Here is a 22,848-nt window from a genome sequence, read left to right as displayed (position 1 = left end):
GCTGCCCTGGGCTGTCATAGACAGGGGAACATAAGGTGTTATGAGAGTTCATTTGCCTCCAGAAGGCCTGAACAGCAATGCCCACCATAGCTCTTTCAAAAAGCCAACACTAGAAACGCCAACATCCATCAGGGCAGAATGAACACGTTCACTGCAACACAATCCTGTGAGGGACTCAGGAGCACCAGGTCATCATGGAGCCTCTCAAAACACAGGAGAGAGCCTCAGGGTGCCCCTGGAAACAGAACATGCCTGTGCAGGGTCAGGGTGGTCAGCAGAGAGGAGACATGACAGAATTCTGCACTGACCTGCACTAGCAGCATGGGACACGTGCTTAGCCAGCACTGGGCTGCAGGAGTGTCATTCCCACTTAGTGTCTGAGAAGCTAGAGTACAAGAAACAGCACAGCTGAAGCCTAAGGAGCCCTGACACCTCACAAGGACTCCCTAGCCCTCCAGGGACACCACATAAGCTCTGGTTATCTCTTTTGCAACAATGTTGACATGAAAGGGTGAGCCAAGGGCCCAGTGGCTGTGCACCTGGTGGGAGGAAGGGGTGCTGGCCTGGAGCTACTGCCCTTCTGCAGGAGGTATTCTTCTGGAGAGACCAGGATACACCAGGGTCCTTACATAGCACTGACCCCACCCCCTAGTACAAAGAGGCTGCTGGGTTCTGCCAGGTGCTCCCTTGAACACACACTGGATGCACAGCAATCAGAGGAATTCTCCAGAGGCTTAGGTGCAGCCTATCAGAAACAGCTGGGGACATTGACACATTAAAATTATGCCCAGCAGCTATGGCACCTGCCTTTGATCCCAGCACTCAGGAGGCAAAGGCAGGTGGATCTCTGAGTTTGAGGCCAGCCTGGTCTAAGGAGTGAGTTCAAAAACAGCTGGAGCTACACCCAGAGAAACCTATCTCGAAATAATGAAGAGCACAGAGCCTCAGTCAAGTGCAGTGGCTCAGAGCTGTAATCCCAGCACTTGGGAGGCAGAGCCAGTGCTCTCATACATGAGAAGGTGGTCAGAATTGATGCAGTGTCCCCATGAGGACTAGAGAGTCCCTGTAAGACTACATCGTTTCCTTCACTCCAGCCCCTTCACGCACTTCCTCACCACTGCCTCCTAAATAGGAATAGTATTCCTGCACTTCAAGGCCTAATAGCCTGAGTTTGACCCCTCAGATCCCAAAAAGAAAGGATACAAATGACTCCTAAAAGTTGCCCTCTGCACACACCTGTAGTATGTGTATATATAATATAACAGTAAATGTTTTAAAGTAAACAATACTTAGAATCCTAGTCTCTGTGATGACCATTTGGGAAAGTCTGCATCCTGCAGGCTGACTCCATGACACCCAGAACCACTCCACAGTGCTGCTCCAGGACTGTCACCTTCCTAGGGGGATGGTAGCAAGGGCAAGCCCCAGGCCCGTTTCACAACTGGCCTCACATAGCTAGAGTCAATCACAGACATCCAAGAGAGTTGGGAGAAAGGGACTTCAGGCTTCTAGGCAATACTAGGACTTCAAAGGAATCCAACTCAAGGCTCTGGGAATCCCACAATTTCTAGAGAAAAAGTCCCGACTTTCCCCAGGTTATGCAATGAAAGTGGGTAAGTGCTACCAAGCTGGGCAAATGCTCAAGTGCAGCTATTTGTACACAGGGAACATGTGCATGTTTAAAAGACAGAGGATGCTATATAGCTCCTGGTTTACCCACAGCACTGTAGAGCTGCCCAGATAAACAGCCAGGAGCCACCTCCAGGAGCATCAGACTGACCAAGAACAGTGTTCACTGACAGAACCACTACCTTCTAACATCCGAAAACCAAAATAAACTGCCAGGTATCAAAACTTAAGATCAGGTTGACAGGAGCCAACATGTGGGTCTCACTGCCTCATGCAGCTTTCCAGAAGTGCTGAGCTGGGCACAGCAGCTGCTGGCAAGGCAGTGCTACTAACACAAACTTCACCCGAGTTTGGGCCAATGGCTTCTGGGACACGCTGAATCTTTACAAAACCACAGCAGCAGCAAGCACCCTGGTTTTCCACCCGACATCAAATCTTACCAAAGTCTGTATGGCTGCTCATCCACCCAATGGACTTGAGAGACACCAGGGCCAACAGTCCTGAGCCCACAAAGGACCCGATGCCAGAGAAGAAGAAGAAGAGTCCCATGATGGCGCTCTGCATGGACTTGGGGGCAGCTGAGTATGCAAACTCCAGACCTAGAGAAAAGGAAGCCACACTGAGAAGATCACCTCGGTCGCCCTGAGGAGGCCACCCTGAGCCTGCTCCACAGCAGCACACACAGGCTCTACTGGGGTCTGAGCACTCTCAGAACACTCTCTTGGAAATACACATGGATGGAGAGGTCAGAGCTAGGTGCCGGCCACTCATCCACACGACAGATCTATACCACATCAAGAAAGAGCACCGTTCTCACTTGTAAGATCTTCCTATTAGATCTTGAGGTTTGCCACACGACAGACATATGGTGTCTCATATGTCTAGCATTAAACAGGCTATGGCAGGAGGACTGTTGCAAGTTTGAGACCAGTGAGGCTGCAGTGTTAGATCCTTTCTCAAACACTCAAGAGGTATGGGGCTGGAGAGATGGCTTGGTGTTTAAGAGCACAGGTGGCTCTTGCAAAGGACCAGGATTCTATTCCTAGCACCATCTGTAACTCCAGTTTTAGGGGATCTGGTGCTTTTTTCTGGCCTCCATGGGCACACTGCATGCATGCAGTATACACATATGCATACAGGCAACACACTCATAGATATAAAATGAATAAATATCCTTAAAAAGTCAAGACTTGAATGTGCTGGCTTTGGGGGTGGGGGGGACACACGACTCTATAAGGACCCTACTTCACAGCCAACACAGCACAACAGGTTCAAGTATCTGCAGATTCCTAGCACCAGGCAGGACAAAAACTAAGCAAAGCCCACTGTCAGTAGTCATAGAACCCTGCCAGGGTTTAAAAGCTGAGGAAGCATCATGTTCCTCTTACCCCTCAATACCCATTTCCTGAGATCATCAGCTCCTCTCTTCCCACTGCTGCAGTAGCCAACCTGCCCAAGCCTTGTCCTGCAGAGTTTCACTAGTGGCAGGGGCCCATGAGAACAAGCTCTGTAAGTCAGGTTTGTCCCTTCAGGTAAGTCTGCACCAGCCACACAGCTTTGCTCTGCAGAGTTTGGGGACACACAGGTCCAGGGGAAGCCCTCCACGGCAACTTCCCCCTCCTTCCTATGGGACACACAGGGCAGATCATGGACTCATGAGAGTATCTTAGGGAACACTGGTTTTGCACAAGAAAGGGCAGCCTTAGCCTGAGGACTATGGACTACTATTTACTGAATCATACTCTAAGTGACACCCCCTCCCAATACCTCCAGCTTAAAATACCATGGCCCTGCTCTTCACAGTGCAGGGTATAATACAGATAAGTCCTAATGCCACCAGCACTCACAGCCTCACCTGCTATACTTGCAAATATCTCACTGATGCCAATGAGCACATACTGTGGGATCTGCCACCAGATGGGTAGGTCAGCGGCATGGTATACCACACCACCAATGGTCTGGTTGATAGTCTTCTCCTTCACCAGGTCCAGTCTTTTACTCTCCAGTATTCCTGGAATTGAGAAGCAGGTCAGTGTAGCACTAGGTTGTCATTTGGCTGAGTCTGCAGTATATTGCAGGCATTTATCAACAATTTTGAAGGTGCAAGAAAGGAGGGTGACCATGAGAGCTTCTTAGGCAGGTCACAGTCATGTCATCTTCCTCACCAGGACATTTTACATTCAGCATGATTAGTTTAACCCTCAAGTGTCTGGACTACTGGTTCTGTCCATCTTTGTAAAACTGGGTGGAGGCAGATACTCCCTTCATGGCATAGCCATTGTGAAGTTTCCCATGCTCCTGTAAACAAAGACACCACCACAGGCAGGCAAGTGGGCGCGCATGTGAGCACACACACGCACACACAAAAAATGCTGAACATGCAGTCTTTGAAATAAATGGGCCCAACTCTCTACACAAAGTTCAAAGACTTGCCTCAGAAAGTAAAATAAAACTGAGACTGTGGGCAGACCAAAATGAGGCACCACACGGGAGGCCACGAGGCCCTGGGAGATGGGACAGCACAGCAAAGATGTGGAAGGGAAGACCTAGAAAACAAGCACTGAAAACCTCAGCAACAAGGTTGTGCCACTTAAGGACTATGCCTTGGTAACCAGAAACCCCCAAGTCCTCAACATAGGACTAGTGATCTCCCTCAACTCTACAAAACGAACCATCACTAACAAAAGCACAAATATGAACCTCAGTACCAAAGTGAAACGCTGAAGAACCCCAAGTGACAGTCAGATCAAATGGAAAGCAAAGTTCTGGTCCAGTGAGACATCAGTGAAGACAGTGACACCAAACCTGATAACCTGAGTTTAAAGGCCACAGCGTATATAGTGGGTGGGAAGAACAGTGAGGCAAGCTGACCTCTAAGCTCCACACATGTGCTATGGCTACACACCTTCACCCCCACATCCAAAAAAATAAAAGTTTTAAAAAACTTGCCAAGCGGGGTGGCACACACCTTTAGTCCCAGCACTCAGGAGACAGAAGCAGAAGGATCTTTGAGTTCAAGGCCAGCCTGGTCTACAAAGCAAGTCGAGGACAGCCAGAGCTACACAGAGAAACCCTGTCTCAAAAAACCAAAAAACAAAACAAAAACAAAAAAAACTACAGTAAACAAAGGATAGCCATAACAGCAGGCAAATGCTCAGCGTTATCTTTCACCCTTAAACAACAAAGAGGGTCTGGGAAGATAGCTCAGCAGTTAAGAGCACTTGCTGTTCCTGCAGAAACCAGAGTTCTGTCCCCAGGACCAAAGAGAGACAGCTCATAATCACTTGTCACTCCAGCTCCAGGGTATCTTACACCCTCCTCTGGCCTCTGCAGGCACTGCATGCACAAACCCACACAGAAACCTGTAATTAAAAATAAAGAGGGCTGGGGAGGTAGCTCAGTGATTAGAAGAATTTACTGATTCCACAGAGGATCCAAGTTTGGTTCTAGAACCCACACCAGGCAGCTCCCAATTCCCTGTAACTCCAGTTCCAGGGATATAACACCTCCAGCTTCCATGGGCACCTGCTTTCATATATATATGTGTGTGTGTGTGTGTGTGTGTGTGTGTGTGTGTGTGTGTGTGTATGCATATATATATATATATGTATTTATGATCTTTTTTTTAAAAAAACAATCTGAAGCAAACATCTAGAATAATGAAATATCAAGAAGTTATTATGAGCAGGGGAAAAAAAACCCTGCTGCCCGGTAGGAGTAGGAAGTAAGTATTTCTCTTGGCCACCAAAGGAAGGGAGGTCACAATTCCTCAATACCAACACATGTGTAATGATGCTTAGTTTGTGAGATCGCCAGTGCCACCAACTGCAAATACATAGCAACTAACCTGATAGCAGGTCTGAGGACCACTCTGGCCAGAGCCAGGCACAGACTACACTGGAAGAAATTTCCAGCAACTTCACCCAAACCGTTCAGTAGAAGCAACATAATTATACCCACACACCCATGCCCACATGAATCATCAAAAGATACAGAGGAACTATTGTATTTAAAATAATTCACCAGAGCCCAGAGGATTTTGAAAAATGCCACATAAAAGCTGCTAAAATATGCAGAGTAGTTACAAAGTAAAAAAAAAAAAAAAGGAAAATGTTTTTAAAATACAAGTCAAAACTTAGCTCCGTTGTACACACTAGGAAAACCGTACCCAAAGAAACAGAGATGGTAACAAGTTGGAGCGGGAACTTAAGCATCAGGAATGACTGATACAAAAGAGCGATATATTTTATTTTAACCTTTCAGGTAAAAGGAGAGGAAGGGAGACAAAATACACAGCTGGGTTTGACAGTCACACCTGGAAGTCCAGCATTCAAAGGATCATCAGTCCCAGCAAGTCTGGACTATACAACAACTGTCTCAAAAACATAATCAGGGGCTGGAAAGGTGGCATAGATGTCTAGAGCACTGTCCACTTTCGGAGGACCTGGGTTCCAGTTCCAGCAACCAGTGGGTGATTCACATCGTCTGTAATTCCAGTTCCTGAGGACCCAACACCTTCCTCTGGCCTCCATTGGTACTGCACGACACTGCACAGATATCAATGCAGGCTAAAACACCCATACATATAAAATAATAAAAGCTTTTAGAGTTAAAAAAAAACAAAAACAAAAACCACAATTTTTATGTGTAAAAGTAAAACCTAATGCATGCATACACTTTCTTTTCCCCAGAAAATAGTGTCTGGCCTACCCAATTTAAACCTGAGGGCCTTTAGAGCCAGCTGCCACTGACAGTGTAAGTGGAGCTGTGTGTCCTTTGTATTAAGTGCAAGTTGAAGTCTTAGGCTTCTATGAAAAGTCTGTGGACACTCTTCAGTTCCATTCCCAACTGGGCAGCCTGTGTGCAGCAGCAATGCTGTCTCCACCGGAGGCAGCTCAGCTCAGCTAGGCTGTGACTCTCAACTCCAGATAAGCCAGCTCCTTCCTATGATCTCGTTCAGCAAGGACAGCTCCTTGGGAAGACAGGTCAGGAGGCTGCCTGACTGCAGCTAGTGCTGGACCCTATGAAACACATACTGTGCTGGCACTTTTAAAAGACCTTAGAAGGGATGGAGCCTAATGAGGAAATCTCAAGACACTGTCCTAAACAGATCTATGCAGAAACCACAGGATTCCCCATGTGACACCCAAAAAGCGCCTCAGCCATGAATAAAACTGAACTAAAAGGCCACAGAGAAACCCAACACAGGGCTCTATGAGAAAATGTCCCTGAAAAAAATGAAGGAAACAAAAGCCCCTCAGGCACCTTGCTGGCACAACTGCAGGATGCAGGGGACCCTCCCAGGAAGAAAATCTGAGAACAAAGCCAAGCCTTAGGCAGCTGAGGCAGATAGACACACACTCCTTCCAGCCCTGGACTTTTACGTACTGTTTATTTCCCTGCCGACTTGTAATAGAACATGTCACTCAGACAAACCTCACTTTGATTATGCGTTGAACCACTACTAACACAGTGGCTCTCAAATGCCCAGCACCTAGAACATTGACCTCCTAAGCAAGGGACTGATCTCTTTAAGCCTGTAATGCACCGCATCACTGTGTGCTCTGCTGTGATGGAGGAAGCACTTTGTCAAACACCCATTCCCTTCTGCAGAGCAAGGCACCACCTTCCTCAGTCCACAACTATGTTTTCCTGACACTACATGTTTTTATGGCTCAACATTTCCAAATATTATTGGAGGCAGAATGCTCACATTGAAAAGGTGACAAGACCCTAGCCTCATCAGCAAGCAGAAACAATTGTGGGAACAGGAGTGTCTTAAAGGCACTGTCCCTTGCTGGAATGTGATATGGGACCTGAGGAACTAGCTTTTTAGCTGTTGAGACTTTTATTTGGAGCTTCCTAGGAGCCTCGAACAATCCCACAAAACCGTTTTCTCCATGCAGGCACACTGCAGGCTCCACCAACCGTGATTCAGAGGCCATCACATAATCTTCTCCTCTCATTGCCCACTCTAAACGGCATGTTGGCCTGCAGGCTGAGGCAGCACAGAGCAAGTCTACTCTGCCCTAGAAGAACAAGGTTTGTCCTCAAGAAAACAAGAATCATGTAAAATATATATCAAAAGATGAAGAGTCACCAGCTGCCCAGTGTCTCCTCCAGCACAACACACTAGCTGCTGTATGCTACCGAAGCCAAGCCAGAAGAGGGAGAAGGAGAACAGAGGCCAAGAGAAATGGTGGCTCACCTGCAGCAAAGGCAGAGCACATAACGAAGAACATTCCCACGGCAATCCTCTTCAAGGAGGATGGAAGCAGGCCGTGTCTCCTGAGCACCGGGTCCACTAGCTTGTCCTTCAGTGGGATGAGCAGGAGAATGAGCACCGCATCGAACATGGTGAGCCAGGCTGCAGGCAGCTGCACAGAGCATGGCATTAGCTGCAGTACGGCAGCTCCCCAGACCACCCATGCATGGTTACCTCCAAGATGCTTCAACTAGAGAGACACTAACTCGCAATGGATGTGTTCTTAGCTGAAGAAGGGGCTGAATCTGACAGTACTAGTGTTTACTGGTACTGGTCAAGCCAATCTCAGCAGGCTGTAACCAATCAGGAACTAGTTGTAGTGGCAGTATCCCAGTTATTTGCTGCAGCCGCAGAAAGGGACTTATGTCACCTCCATGTCTCTTACCGTGTGATGGGTGGTGGTGATACTTGAGATTTCTGGAATCTTCAAATGAAGACTCTGCAAAACGTATGTGGTCTGCATCTGGATAAAAAAAGCAAACAGGTAAGCCAGCAGAGCCCCTCCGAGCCCGTGCACACGCCCTCCCTTCTCTAGCTAAGGTATGGCCACGCCGCTTAGAATCAGATGGTGGCTGCAGTTTGGAATCAGACATGGAAATTACTGGGTCACCAGAGAGTCTCTTTGGGAAGAACTGCTAGGCAACCAAATGAGAAGCTAGAAGGTCCAGAAAACAAGAAGTACATGCACTCTCAGCTGCTACTTGGGAAAAGTTTTCCAAGAGGAAGCAGCCAGCCTGAGTCTATGACTGGAAACTATGGCAACTCATGGCCAACCCTGAGCCCTGCACCGCAGCACCTGCCACAAGACTGGGGCAGCCAGCCACCTGCAGCACTCACTTGGAAGTACACTGTCCAGTAAGGAATCAGAGCCAAGAACACGGGCACGATCTTGACCAGAGCTTTCACATCTTCCACTTTGTCCTCTGTGAACGGCCCTCCACGCGACATCTTACATGAATCAAACAGACTGTGTTTAGAAGATTGCTGAAAGACTCCAAGGCCTTCACTTTGGGAAACAAAATGAAGGAATTAGTTTACTTCCACCCCCAGTGACAATGCTCTGGTAACAAATCATGTCTGGGGTGGGAAAGCGGCTCTCTGCACTACCCGCTTTAAGTCCTTTTGTGACTGTTATACCACACACAGCTCCTTTCACTGACCATGGGACCTTTGGACAGAGCAGCTGTCTACTACACCCACAGGAGGGCATCTCAACTTTGTGCATCTCCAAGGACAGCGATGTTGCCTGGACTTCCAGCTAGCTGACAACAATGAAAGCAATCCCTATGTTCCTCATTCCTACACTGGTTTATCACACAAAGAGACACTCAAGGGACTAGAGGTTGTAGGGAAAGCAACATCTGCGTCTATGATAAAGGACAGTCTAGAGTAAAGAACCATGATGAACACTATAGCAGGGTGATATAGAACATGGCACTCACTCACCCATCTTTATGAAAAGCCTGGGAAGTCCTGCAAGGCTCTTACTGTCCCATTTCAAAGAGGAAGTTAGGATACAGACAAGAAAAGAGCCGTATCAAGATCCCAATGCCTCAGCCAGCGTTAAGGTCAGGACTGGAGTGAGGCCATCTTGGCTTACAGGTGCATGCCTCGATACCCATACCTCATTCACAGCTGTGGGTAAGTGTAGAAATAAATGAATGTCCTTGCCTCTCCATCTACAGTCTTTAAAAATTGAATGGGGCCCTCCAGGCAGCAACAAGGTCTTCTTCCCCAGCTGCACACTACCAACAGGAACTGTAGGGAACTATGCACTGCTGACCAAAACCAACAAGAGGCACTCAACCCTACTGAGAGCCTCCCAATTCCAGATTTTGGAATGGCAGTTGTCTGAATTCAAGTTTATAATCCTATTTTAAATTATTTTAATTTTTTTCTTACTTTATACATGTGGTTTGCCTATTTGTATGTTTTGTCTTTGGAGACAGGGTCTCACTATGGAGTCCTAGCTGTCCTGGAACTTGCTACATAGACCAAACTGTCCTCAAACTCCCAGAGATCTGGAAGTCTCTGATGTAATTAAAGGTATATGCTAACACACCTAGCTTGCCTGCATAAATGTAAAGTATACTATATGTGTGCCTGGTGCCCTTGGAGTCCAAAAGAGGGCAATGAATCCCCAGGAAGCAGAATTGTGGAAGATTGTGTGGGTGGTGGGAACCAAACTCAGGTCCTCTGCAAAATCAAAGTTCTCTTAACCGATGAGCTCTCTCAGGCCTACTATTTTTAACCTATAAAGCAGATGCTCTTAATCTGTGCATAATGATGTGAACTCAGACTTTCAGGGTTTGTCTAAGATCAGCACCACATCTCCCTCTAAAGACATCAACCAAGACATACATGGACTGGGCCAAGTCCGACCCATGGATAACAACTATGTGGCACTTCCTGAGCTCTTCAGTGGCACTCCAGGCACCCCCAATTGCACAGTGATGGGCCCCATAGGTACTAGGCTGCTGAGAGCCTTGCACATCTCTCTGTATTGCGACCTTACAACAATCCTGAGAGCACTCTAGCTCCCCTGGGTAAATACCAAAGTCAGGCATTGTAATGTCTCTAAACAGCCAGGACCCATAGCAAGTTCATTCAATGTAGATGCCTTACCAACCCTTTTGCTTAGTTTTGCCCCCAAAGACTTCCAAAGCTGAAGCTCAGAGGAAGCCAAGCTACTCAGTCTCACTTTCCTTATACCATGTAAGCATTGAAATCTCACAGGTCCTGAAGCAGAGCTGGACCCTGGCTGAAAGATTCTTATAAGGGGTACCTGCAAAAGGCTGTCCCCACAGCTGTCTATCTAGATTGGAAACAGTTAAGGTTGACAACACAGCTTCTATCTGACAAAGTAAGGCCCTGGTAAAAACCAGGATGTGCTGAAGCTGGGTGATGTCCAGCTTTGCACATTCCTCAGTGCTAGTCCCCCTTTGGACAGATTCCTCAGTGCTAGTCCCCCTCTGGACAGGCTCTAAAAGCTGCCAGAGCAAACAGCCTTCCCGGCAGGTCCATGAAGGAGGTTGGGAGAGTCAGATATCACACAAGGGACTCATGAGCCACTTGCTGAGCCACTCTATGTAGCTTCAAGTCTGCCACACGAGGCTTCCAGTACACCAACAACAGATACAGACAAGCACACGAGGGGGTGTGCACAATGGCCTGCAGAATACTTTTGCAGCTAGGGCCATACCATAGGAAGTCTCACAGACCAGGAGTCTACCTTTCTCAGTAACTACTGGGAATCCTTAGGCTCAGCAAATCACAAGGAGGGAGAGGACCACCAAAGTCCTTGGACCTCAGTTTTCTAAGCCTTGACTGTTCTGGTAGCTATAGTGCTACAGTATCTCGTATGTCACAGCCACAGTCAAGGGACCAGTTTACTATACATAGCAGCTTGCAAAAACAGAAGCATTTAAGTCCTTCCCATGATGATTTCTGGATTTTATTAACCTACACAGAACAGGCCCATGGGTCACCATCAGCAGAAGCAGGGGAATTTCAGAACATGGCTATTCCTAAAAGTCCCAGGCTTGGAACCTTCAGCATTGAGACTATGCAAATCCCATTCAAGTAAGGGTAAATGGGTCCCCAAGTGCATCTCAAGCTATTTTTGTATGCCCCTCTATCACAGAGTAGTTGGTAAGGCACTGGATGAGGGATGCTGTGCTGACCAAAAAGCAGCTTCCTTTAGAGACAAGTACACAATACACATACACAAGTACACATACACAATAGCCTAAGTTCTCATTAACATATGTCTGTGTCTAAAGCAAACAATGTGTCTCCTTGGTACCCTCTGGAGATCCCTATCTTCAAAATCTGCCACCTAGCAGCAAGGTAAACCTCACCCATGCTGGCAGTGAGGAAGTTGGTCATAGAGTACTGAACTCAGGGGTCTGCTATCCTAATGGCAGGGTTTACACCACATACTTTCTGAATAAGGCTAACACACACCCCATACCTCAGCTGGTAACTTTATCTGCAGGGAGCAAAAAGTTGTGTCACTCACCCGCTTCTCTGCTGTCCACCTCTCTGGGAGCAGCAGCTGTAGGTCAGAATCCTAAACATGTCAGTGAAGGCGCTGCCATCAGGAGGCTTGGTGATGAAGACACTCTGTCCACAGAGGAATACCAGGAAAGCAATGGCCACACAGACTGTGGGAATCAGGTAGCCCGTGAGAAAGCTCACATTCTGCTGAATATAGGCAATGCCTCCTAACGACAGGATTGCTCCCAAATTAATGCTCCAGTAAAACCAATTGAAAAATCTCCGAGTAGCTTCTGGACCTCGATCTTTGACCTAAAATAACATGGAAGAAAAACACATAAGGACATATGATCCTCTACACTCTTCATTTATTCTTCCAATATGACAAGCTTCAGTGTTTTTAATACTCAATGACTTCCCAACTACCCATACCAGCTACAAGCCCTACCACCATACTTACCTAGCACCTGATCATATGCATGTTGAGAGCAGATATAAGGTATCTCAAGCTCCTGCTCAAAAGCTGGAAGCCTCTCCAAATGGCAGCAAGTCCCTGTGTTCAAAGTAAGGTGACCACCTACCTTGAAGCCAGCAGGTATGATCCTTAAAACAGGTTCCAGAACCCACAGCCAGCCCAGGCCCGAAGAATCATCATCACCTTGGACTATCAGGAGCCTGCACACTATATGGAGCCCCAGCCTCACTGAACTTAACACAAGTACTATGACAACCTGCAACCTACTATGACAGCAGCTCTGGCCCCATGCACAGTAAGGCTTGCTTAGAGACAAGGTACCACTCTGCATGAGGCCCAAGCATCAGAGTCTCTGATAAGCCTGCAACTAAGCTCTACACATAGTAAACAGAAACAAAAGATAGCTTTAGATAAAAAGGTTATCCAGCATTATAATTCCAGCATTTGAGAGACAGAAGCAAGGGAATCATGAGCTGGAGGCTGGGTGAGCTGAACAAAGGATCTCATCAACACACTCAAGAAATGCTCAAAATCAGCCCCAAGCTGACTCTTGTTCCCATGCACACCTTCTGAAGATCCCACCAGGCTGGTAGCTGGGCTGCGGCAGACCCAACCTCAATTATTCCACCTGTACTATCTACACATCCCATGAACACTATAAGAATGGGCCCATTACCAGTTGACATCAGTCTGGACAGTTTCATTTCACAAATTGTCTTGAGCAAACCTACAGCCAAAGACTGACCTTGAGCACACATAAACACACTTCACCAGCCTTATCCTTAATGGATAGAAAGGGTTAAAAATTGGCTCCACAGCATATCTATCTTCTAGTCCACAGAGCACTCTCCTCTGCCTAGTAACAAGCTTTACACAGTAGCAAAGCTACCAAGTACAGCACGCAATAAGGCTTCTGCTTGGCACTCATGTTTCCCCACAGAGTAGTTAAGATTAAGGTGAGGGTACAAACCTTTGACTAAGTACAAGGGATACTTAGTTTTTATCCCTTGACAATTATTAAACTCCAAATGACACCTACTGCATTGGCAAGTCCTAGGTTGATTTAGTGAGATGGGCACAGTTATGTCAAATTGAAAAATCCAAGATGTTTGTTCTTTTCTTTTTTCAGGGATAGTGTTTGACCACAAGTGTTGGGGGATGGTTTTGTGTACTGTGTATTCAAATGCTGAATGCTGATTTATATACCCAGAGAACTGTTATGTTGGCACTGTCATTATTATTGAAGCATCTCCAGTTTCACTGTTGTGTAAAAATTGCTCTCCATCACCTGATTGGTTAATAAAAAGCTAAACAGCCTACAGCAGGGCAGAAGAATTAAGACAGGACTTAAGAGGAGGTCCCAGGTAGAGGGAGGAGGGGGGCATGAGGGAGTCATCATAAGGACAGACATGGATCAGGGGCAGCAGCCGGGGAAAGAACATGGCAGGTAAGAGAGACATGTGACTGGGAAGTAGGCCAGGCCAGCACAGCTAGGTTACAACAACTGAGTATCTGACCAGCTAAAGTGCCTAAAGCTATTTTAATAAATATAAACGTCTCTGTCACTATTTGGGAGCTAGAGCAGGTGTAGAAAAGCCTTAATTTTACACACAGTCCTTTACCACTAAGCGCCATTTCCAGGCCCCAAATCAACCAACCAGACATCACTACAGAATAATTTATATTCAGTTTCTTTCAGCTGGTGCACAATGCCTTTAAATGTTACCCAATGGTAGCTATCAAGGTCTATGTCACAATGGAAGCAGGCCAGAAGAAAAAACATGAACAGAGAAAGAGAAAATAAAAGTATACACACACACACACACACACACACACACTTTACTCTTTACACTCTGTATATGTGTAAATACTATGTACACATATACATGTCATTGTTTTGACAACCCTGAAAGGGAAGTGGCCAGTTTAAACAGGAGGCCAGGCTGGCTCCAAACTCCTATACTTATATGATGCCTGTGCTTCAACCTCTGGAGCAGCTGGAACTACAGACATGAACCACAATGTTCAGTGTATGACAGGAAACATTAGATTCTAACAGAAGTGAATGTCCCAGGCCCTTCCCATTACACATAGTAGGACATACACATATCTTACCCACATTCATAGAAACAGCTCATCCTCTAAACCAGTAAGGAAATACTTGTTCAGTTGGCCTGGCAGAACCCTAACCTTTAGTCCTAATGTCATTTGTAAACTTGGTGGTCAACTGACTTCACTGTCCAAGGGTTACCAGCCACAGCTGCTTCATAAACAGAGGTCTACTCCTAGGGCCTCGGTAGCCACACGCTAGCCATCAGCACACAAAGGGAACTGCGTCTAACTAGGCTGTCACATGCCTCTGTCTGCCCTTGGCCAAAAGCCACAGCTTCCCCATGTACCAGTCCCATGACATCACCACAGGCCCTGCCAAGGCTAATCAAGCTCTCCATATGCCCCCGCCAACCCCAAAAACACCAAAGACAAATGGGGAAGAGATGCCAGAAGGACAGAAAGGAGTATGAATTTAAACAGGGTAATGCTATCAGAGACACAGGAGCATGACCTCTCTCCACTGGGACAAACACCATCCTGGTGTCCTGACCAATGCTGAAGCATCATCCCTGAATTCAGAATCTCTGCTGAAGCAAAAGAATGCCTACAGTCTAGAGAGGAGTAGGACCCCAAACTAAACCAAACCATGAGGCAATCAATATTGTCTGCTCTACATGCATGGTAGCTTCTTCCTCTTTCAGCTATTTTTAGTTTTGTTTTCAATGCTTTTTGGTTTAGGGTCTCAAGGCTGGGGCGCCAACTCCCTATGTAGCTGAGGCTGGCTTTGAACTCTGAACCATCCTACCCCTGCCTTCCAAGTACTGGAAACATAGGCAAGCACCTAGCACTCAGCTCTCTATTTTGAATAACCACCAAGAATGATCATGACCTAGCCAGGTGCAGTGGTGCATGCCTGTAATCCCAGCAACTCAGGAGGCAGAGGCAGGTGGATCTCTGTGAGTTCGAGGGTAGCCTGGTCTACAAAGTGAGTCCAGGGCAGCCAAGGCTACACAGAGAAATCCTGTCTTAAAAAAAAAAAAAAAAAAAAGTTAATGACCTTTGGCAATTGGTAAGCACTGCAAAAGGTAAAGGGCAGCTGACTTATGCCTTAAAATGAACCACCTCTGAGAGTAACTTACAGCTTCTACATTCACTGTAAAGTGACCTGGTACTCCTACTCCTCCTCACAGAGAAAACCAGACTCATCTCCCACATGAGAAAGCCACTCTGGGACTCTATCCAGAGACAAGAGGCAGCACTAGCCAGAGAAGGAGAAGCACCTTAAAGACAGTAGCACACACCTCTAACAGGGAAAGGACAGCAAGAACTGAGCCCATGTGGAAAACAGCACCACAGCACCCTTCCAGGCATTTGGCTTCTGCAAAGCAACTGACATGTTAGGAACTAAGAACAAGGGAGGTCTTGAAATCTCCCTCAAGGAGCAGTCATGAGGCCGCAGAGAGCAAGTGCCTCCATAAGGATCCTAGCTACCTGCTAAAGCTATAATTTACATGCCACAAAATGAACCTAAGTGTGGCCAACTGTCTCTTATATATTAAGAGTTGTAAAGCCACCACTACCCTGCATGTGTATCTGCTCACTGGATGTGTCAGCATTCTTCATATCCTGCACTCATGGGAAACTAACATTTCTGCTATGGATGAACAGCATTTTTACAGATGAACAGACAGACTACACTAAGCTCAGCTGTTCATCAGTAGAGGGTCTCCATCTTACTTTTAACTTAAACATTTCTAAATTCAAGAAAAGGTGAAGGAAAAAAAAAGTAGGATGTACCCTTCTCTTATATCTTTAGCTCTATTTTTTTTCCTGTTAGAAACATAACATCCTGGGCCAGCCAAAAAATAAGATGGCTCAGCAGGTAATGGTATTCTCAGCAAGTTTGAAAGCCTAAACTCCATCTTCAGAATCTGAATGATAGGAGAGAACTCACTCTTGCAGGTTGTTCTGACCTCAGTACGCACAACCATGGCCATGAACACACACACCCTTTTTTGACTGAATCTCCTAAAAACACAACTCTTCTATACAGCCACAAAGGTACCGCCATACCTAAGAACATCAACCCCATTGTCTAATGTGCAGGCCACAGTCCAAGGATATCAAGCACCCAAAACAAGGGCTTTAAGAGACAAATGGATGCATTACACACACCCCTACGCCCAGCACTCAGGAGGCAGAAGCAAGAGGATTACCATGAGTTTGATGGCAGCCTAGGCCACAGGCCTAGGCATTCCAGGCCTACCTGGTTACAGAGTAAGAACAGATCTCAAAAAAAACTAACCAAAACAAAAATCATGGGAAGCCCAGCATGGTGGCACACACTTCTCACAGCAGCATTCAGAGGCTAAGGCAGGCTGGAAGGACTGACCCGGCATGGACTATACAGAAAACCCCAGGTCAAAAGAATAAAATGGACAGGACTCTGGCAGAGGCCAGAGTACCAGGAGTTCAATCATCTTCATCTAGTGAATTAGAGGCCACCCTGAGCTACACTGAGATGCTGTCTAAAAATATAACAAAAATAAAACAAAAAGGGGGCTGGAGAGATGGCTCAGAGTTTAAGAGCACTGGTTGCTCTTCCAGAGGTCCTGAGTTCAATTCCCAGCAACCACATGGTGACTCACAACCATCTATAATGAGATCTGGTGCCTTCTTCTGGCCTGCAGGTATACATGCAGACAGAATATTTCTTACATAGAAAATATAAATAAATAAATAGATAGATAAAGCAAAAAACACAAACAGAGAAGAAAAAAAAAAAAAAAAAAAACACCAGAGAGCCAATCACTGACCACACACAAAGTGGCTGTTAAGTTCCTCTGGGATCCAGACAACCAGAAAGGTCTCTTCTCCTGATGGTGTTAAGTGTGAGGATACTGCAAACACTAATCACTTTTCAGAAGGGCACCTATTAGCTACAATGAAGTGTGCACACTGGAATCCACTCAGTGACCCTCACTGGAGCTGGTCAACAGGTCCGTGAGGAGTGCTAATCATTGATCTAGTATCTACTGGAGAGCACTGACTCTAAGACAACACTGTATTCAATCTGTTCCCCCAACACCTGCTGAGAAGCTAGGCTCTGACAGTCAGTCATTCTACACGAATACTACCACCAAAGCTTCTCAAACTATGTGTATGTGTGTAATACTTGGCAACAGTGACAGGTTAATGAATGAATAACGACCAAAACTTAATTCGGAATCAAATGAGCAATGGACCCAAAATGTTCCTGGCAGTCTTGATTCTGCACAAGCACGACCTGTGTACTTCACACAATGACATGCCTTATGAAGCTAACACTTCCTGGCACACGCTGGCTTGATTTGAGGCTACTCCATGCTTATAAGCTGCACTGTTTCCACTGCACAGACAATGTTTTTCTGCCAAGACTTTGAATATTTCCCTATCAGCCATCAGACCACAGCTTTCAAAGATGGAGTCTTTGGACTATATCAAGTGCCATAAACATCCATCTCATTACTATGCAAATTAGGTTTTATCTTAAATAAATGGTAAAGAACTATTTTAAAATAAATTTATGACTTGGCTGACATCTGTTTCATTTGAACATCTATTTTATAGTCACATAATAAGTTCTCAGGTGAAAAGAGGCTGTGAATGGAAACTCTAAGGAACCCTGTATACATCATGAAGCTCAAACTTGGGGATGCACTGTCCTAACTATGCCTTTTCTGGTATGGCCCAGTGTGTTGCGTACTCTCCTGTTGCTGTGCTAAGCACATGGCCAAGGAACCATAGAAGGAAGGGTTTATTTTGGACTTACTGTCCTAGAGGGGTAAGAGTACATTATGGCAGCCATTGCAATCTTTCTGAAATGGGACATATGTTAGGTTTCAGGAGACTTTGACCTCTGTGACTACTCAATTTTACAAGTCCAGGGGAAACAGGGGGGATGAGTAAGCAGGAAAGAACAGGACCTTAAAAAGCTTTATCCAGAAAGCCTAACACTCAAACCCCACATAATTTCCACTGCTTACAAAATACTCATTTGCATTTGACCACTAGAACCATTCTTAGCATGGGAGTCCCCTAAAAAAGGGAAGCAGAGCAGATTGTGGCACCAGGGCACTTACAGATTACTTCTGCTCTCCCAAACTCTGACTCCTCCCTCATCTTCTGTTCTTGGTGGTCACAACAGCAGCGCCATGAAGGACTCTCCTACCCACCCCACCCTGAAACTTAAAACAATGAAAAATGGAAAATAAATGCTTGCCTGTACTTTTGTGGAAGGGAAGCCTGGGCAGTGATAGAACCCTTCTAATTAGCCTCCAAATCACAACTCCAACCTTTTCTTTCAGCTCTCAACTCAAATGATTCCACCAATAGAACATCCTTCTACTTAAAACCACCATGAATAAATCCTACCTCACTGAGGATGCAGCCCAAATCACATCTGCTTGTACAGCTTTCTCTTGTCTATTCAACTGCATCCACCCATACTAAAAGTTCCCCCAGAGCAGAAGGTGGGTGTGGTTCCCTCCCCTCCTAACTAGAGGGAATCAGAGGCAGATGGCCTCTTCCCTAGAAGGAAGCTCCTCTCCTTCGCCTCAAATCTCTCTCTAGATGTGAGGCGATATGAGCTGCAGGTGGACAGCTCTCTGCTTTCCCATCAGCCACGCATGGGTGCACAGTCAAGTGGCAGTGGTGGTTTAAGTGTGTGCGGTGACTCCTTCTTTCCATCAGTGCACCTGTGGACAGGTGCAGGTATGCAGGGCATCGGGACGGTTCCCGTGTCCTTAGCATCACCAACCAGGTGCAAGCGCAAAAAACCAGGAAGGACATGGGCGGGTCCGGCTCACCTGGTCCGCGCCAAAGGGCGTGATGTTGGCCTTGACCGTGGCCACACCGAGTCCCACGAGCACCAGCCCCGCGAAAGTGGCGGGAGCGCAGCGGCGCGCGGCGGCATCGGGACACACGGCCGTTCCATTGGGGAAGGGAGCCGAGCAGTTGCGCACGAGCTCCGGACGCGGGTCCCCGCAGAGAAAAGAGCGCGAGCGGGGCGCGGCTAGCAGCGGGAAGGCCAGCATGCCCAGCAGGTAGAGCGCCAGGCTGAGCAGGATGGCGCGCGCCCGGCCCAGGCGTGCGTCGGCGAGCCAGCCCCCGAACGGAGAGCCCAGGTAGGTGAGGCCCATGAAGAGCAGCAGCGCCTGGCTGGCCTGAGCGCCCTCCCAGTTGAACGGCGCGCCATTCAGGAACAGCACCAGGTTGGCCGTGACGCCGTAGAAGGCCGCGCGCTCCAGCAGCTCGGCCAACAGCACTGCCCCGCACGCCGCGCGCCGCCCCGCAAACGCCCCGGCCGCTGCCGCCGAACGCCGCGAACCCAGCAGCGGCTCCTGCTCGCCCTCCATGGCCGGCTCCCTGAAGGCCGGGTGGCCGAACTCTCGCGAGAGTCCGTCCCCAACCGCCTTTCTATTGGGCGGGCGGGAACTTCCGGTTCCGCCCCGGAAGTCGGGCGAAGCGGGCATTTCACTTGACAGGTGCTTGTTGTTGAGATCCCTGGAGGTATTGTAGTTCCGATTGCTGAAGTTTCCACGGGGAAACTCGAGCCCTTTGCTCCCAGGTTCCGGCCCCAAGCGTTGTGTCCTAATCCAAGTCACCGGGTCTAACTCTCCCCTCTTGGCATCTTCTCCGGATCCGGAGTCAAATCTAACTGTTCCTCAGACAGTATCGGCGTCCTCTCCTTTTCCTCTGTCATTCTCTTTTCTGACTCCTTAAAATAAATAAAAATAACTTTCAGTAAGTACGTATGTATGTATGTATTTCTATTTTAAGAGCTGGAGAGATAACTCGACAGTTAAAAGTACTGGCGGCACTTTCAGAGGTTTTGGGTTTGATTCCTAGCACCCATTTGGTGACTCCCAACTACCTTTAATTCCAGTTTCAGGGGATCTGACGGCCTCTTCTGATCTCCATGGGCACTGACACACATGGAGGACAGGCCTCCATGAAAACAAAACATACATACACATAAAATAAAACTAAATAAATCTCTAGCTGTGCACTCCTTTAAGCCCAGCTTTTGAGAGGCAGAGGCAGGTGGATCTCTTGAGTTCTAAGCCAGTCTGGTGTACATAGTGAGTTCCACCACGGCTACATAGTGAGACCCTGTCTTAAAAAAGAAACTAAAATAAGTACTTTTTTTTTTTAAAGGAGTATAATTGATTCTTAGTCCTGCTGCGAGGCTGAGTCTTAGAGTGTTTGTTGAAAGACTGCTAAGCCTGGGCCAGCGAGATGGCTCACCAGGTAAAGGCGCTTGTAGGCAAGCCTGGTGGTAGCCTGAGTTCTATCCCGGGGCAAAAGAAAGGAAGAGAGAAAAAGAAGGAAGGAAGGGAAGGAGGGAGGGAAGGAAGGAAGAACTGCTAAATGTGACATACTTGTAGTCTTTAGTGGGATGATAATAATAATAAAACCTTTTAGATTGACTGAGCTGGTGTCTCATTACCCAATGGAGATGTGCATTTTTAATGGTACTAAACTAATCCAACGGGACAGTCTCCTCAGGGAAATGCATAACAAGCTAAGAGAAAGAATGCGTTAGAGGGGCCGTAGAGATGAGTGTGTGTATGGAGGAATTTTAGGCAGTGCCCTGAGGTCCTTGAATGTGATACTTTTGAGGATGGAGACAAACCCAGCATACAGAATGTTCTAGCATGGTCACACTGTTGGAGGCGGTACTGGTAGTGAGTAACCCAATGGCATATTAGCTTCGGTTGTCAATTTGACACACGTGGGAAGAGGAAACCTCAGCTGAAGAATTCCCTCAACAGATTGGCCTGTGGGGAAGTCTGTTGGGGGCATTTTCTTGATTGGTGATTAATGTAAAGGGGCCCAGCACACTGTGGGTGATGCCATCCCTGTACAGGTGATCCTGGGTTGTGTAATGAAAGTAGCTAAGCAAATAAGCATCGTTCCTCCATGGCTTCTACTTCAGGTTCCTGTCTCCAGCTTCTTTTCTTAAATTCCTATCCTGACTTCTCTCGAAGATGGATTATAATCTGAAAGAAACCCTTTCCTTCCCAAGTTGCCTTTGGTCAGTCACAACACCAGAAATCAAACTAGAACAAATTACACAAATTGTAAGATCCTACTTTTTTAAAAAATATATATTTGGTTATTATCCAGGTGTGGTGGCACATGCTTGTAATCCCAGCATCAAGGAAGTAGAGGCAGGCTGATCTCTGTGAGTTTAAGGATAGCCTGGTCTACAAAGTGAGTCCAGGACAGCCAAGGCTACACAGAGAAACTTTGTCTCAGAAAACAACAACAAAAAATGGTTATCTTAATTACTGTGTGTGTGTGTGTGTGTGTGTGTATGCCCACACACACCTGTTCACTCTCATACATGCATTTGTGTAGTGTTATCAGAATCAAGAGGACATCAGAGCCCTTGAAGCTGGAGTTACGGGGTAGTTGTGAGCCATTTATGTGGGTCTTGGGAGCTGAAGTTAGTTTCTGTGGAAGAGTAGCAAATGGTCTTAATGGCTAAGCCACCTTACAGCCCTCAGCAAGATCCCATTTCTTTGAAATATTTGAGAGACAAATGGCAGCGCACAGAAGTCAAGGGTTCCCAGTGGCATGTCTTTTTGTTGTTGTTTTCGTTTTGAGACAGGGTTTCTCTGCATAGCCTTGGCTGTCCTGGATTCACTTTGTAGACCAGGATGGCTTCGAACTCAGGGAGATTCGCCTGCCTCAGAGGCATGTTTTAAAATTCATTGTATGGCTCTATAGACACCCTGCTCAGAGGCATGTCTTAAAGTTTGCCGTATGGCTCTATAGCTAAAATAAAAACCACTTTTTGTTCACTTTAAGTAGGAAAGTTGTATGCTTTGTTGGCCATGTCTTGGAAGAGCTGTTACCAGCTGGAAGTGAAACAGTGATTCAAAATGAAGAGGCTTAACCAGGCAGGGGTGGCACACACTTTTAATCCCAGCACTTGGGAGACAGAGGGAGATGGATCTCTGTGAATTTGAGGCTAGCCTGGTCTGCAAAGTGAATCCAGGGCAGCCAGGCTCTGTTACACAGAAAAACCATGTCTCAAAAAACCAAAAACAAACAAAGTACATACTGCTCTTTCAGAGGATGTGAATTAGGTTCCCAGTACCCATGTAGGGTGACTCACAAACACTCATAAGTCCAGTTCCTTCTGGCTTTTGAGGGCACTGTGCTCGGGTATACAAACCCACACAGAGACATATACACAGAATTAAAAAATAATTCTTAAAAAGGAGAGGTTTCACATGCAAATCTGGATGTTTTGCTGCACAAGGGTAAGTGAAATGGAAGCTCAGGTAATCCTTCCTCCCACTCATTCCCCTGAACCAACAGTTAAGACAGGTTAGCCTAGGTGTAATCTTCCCAGATGCCATTGCCCCAGGGCTGG

General features: G+C 46.8%; 1 protein-coding gene across 2 annotated transcripts in view; it reads right to left on the bottom strand.

The window, feature by feature from the left end:
- The window catches only part of Slc15a4 (solute carrier family 15 member 4), a 50,846-nt gene that overhangs the window by 19,930 nt on the left and 8,068 nt on the right, over window positions 1-22,848 (bottom strand). Inside the window, exons 2-8 of one of the 2 annotated variants that reach the window (XM_060382293.1) lie at window positions 19,268-20,178; window positions 11,916-12,205; window positions 8,732-8,900; window positions 8,280-8,357; window positions 7,838-8,006; window positions 3,485-3,640; window positions 2,070-2,228 (exon numbers count right to left, since the gene is read on the bottom strand). In XM_060382293.1, the coding sequence (XP_060238276.1) occupies window positions 2,070-2,228; window positions 3,485-3,640; window positions 7,838-8,006; window positions 8,280-8,357; window positions 8,732-8,900; window positions 11,916-12,205; window positions 19,268-19,933 (1,687 nt within the window). In that variant the 5' untranslated portion in view covers window positions 19,934-20,178. The remainder of the gene's footprint in view (window positions 1-2,069; window positions 2,229-3,484; window positions 3,641-7,837; window positions 8,007-8,279; window positions 8,358-8,731; window positions 8,901-11,915; window positions 12,206-19,267; window positions 20,179-22,848) is intronic. The other variant, XM_060382294.1, reaches the window with a different exon arrangement.

The sequence above is a fragment of the Meriones unguiculatus genome, chromosome 4 (assembly GCF_030254825.1).
Source record: "Meriones unguiculatus strain TT.TT164.6M chromosome 4, Bangor_MerUng_6.1, whole genome shotgun sequence".
In the NCBI taxonomy this organism is placed as follows: Eukaryota; Metazoa; Chordata; class Mammalia; order Rodentia; family Muridae; genus Meriones; species Meriones unguiculatus.
The sequence above is the reverse complement of the archived record's forward strand: the minus strand, read 5'-3'. Positions and strand labels throughout refer to the sequence as shown.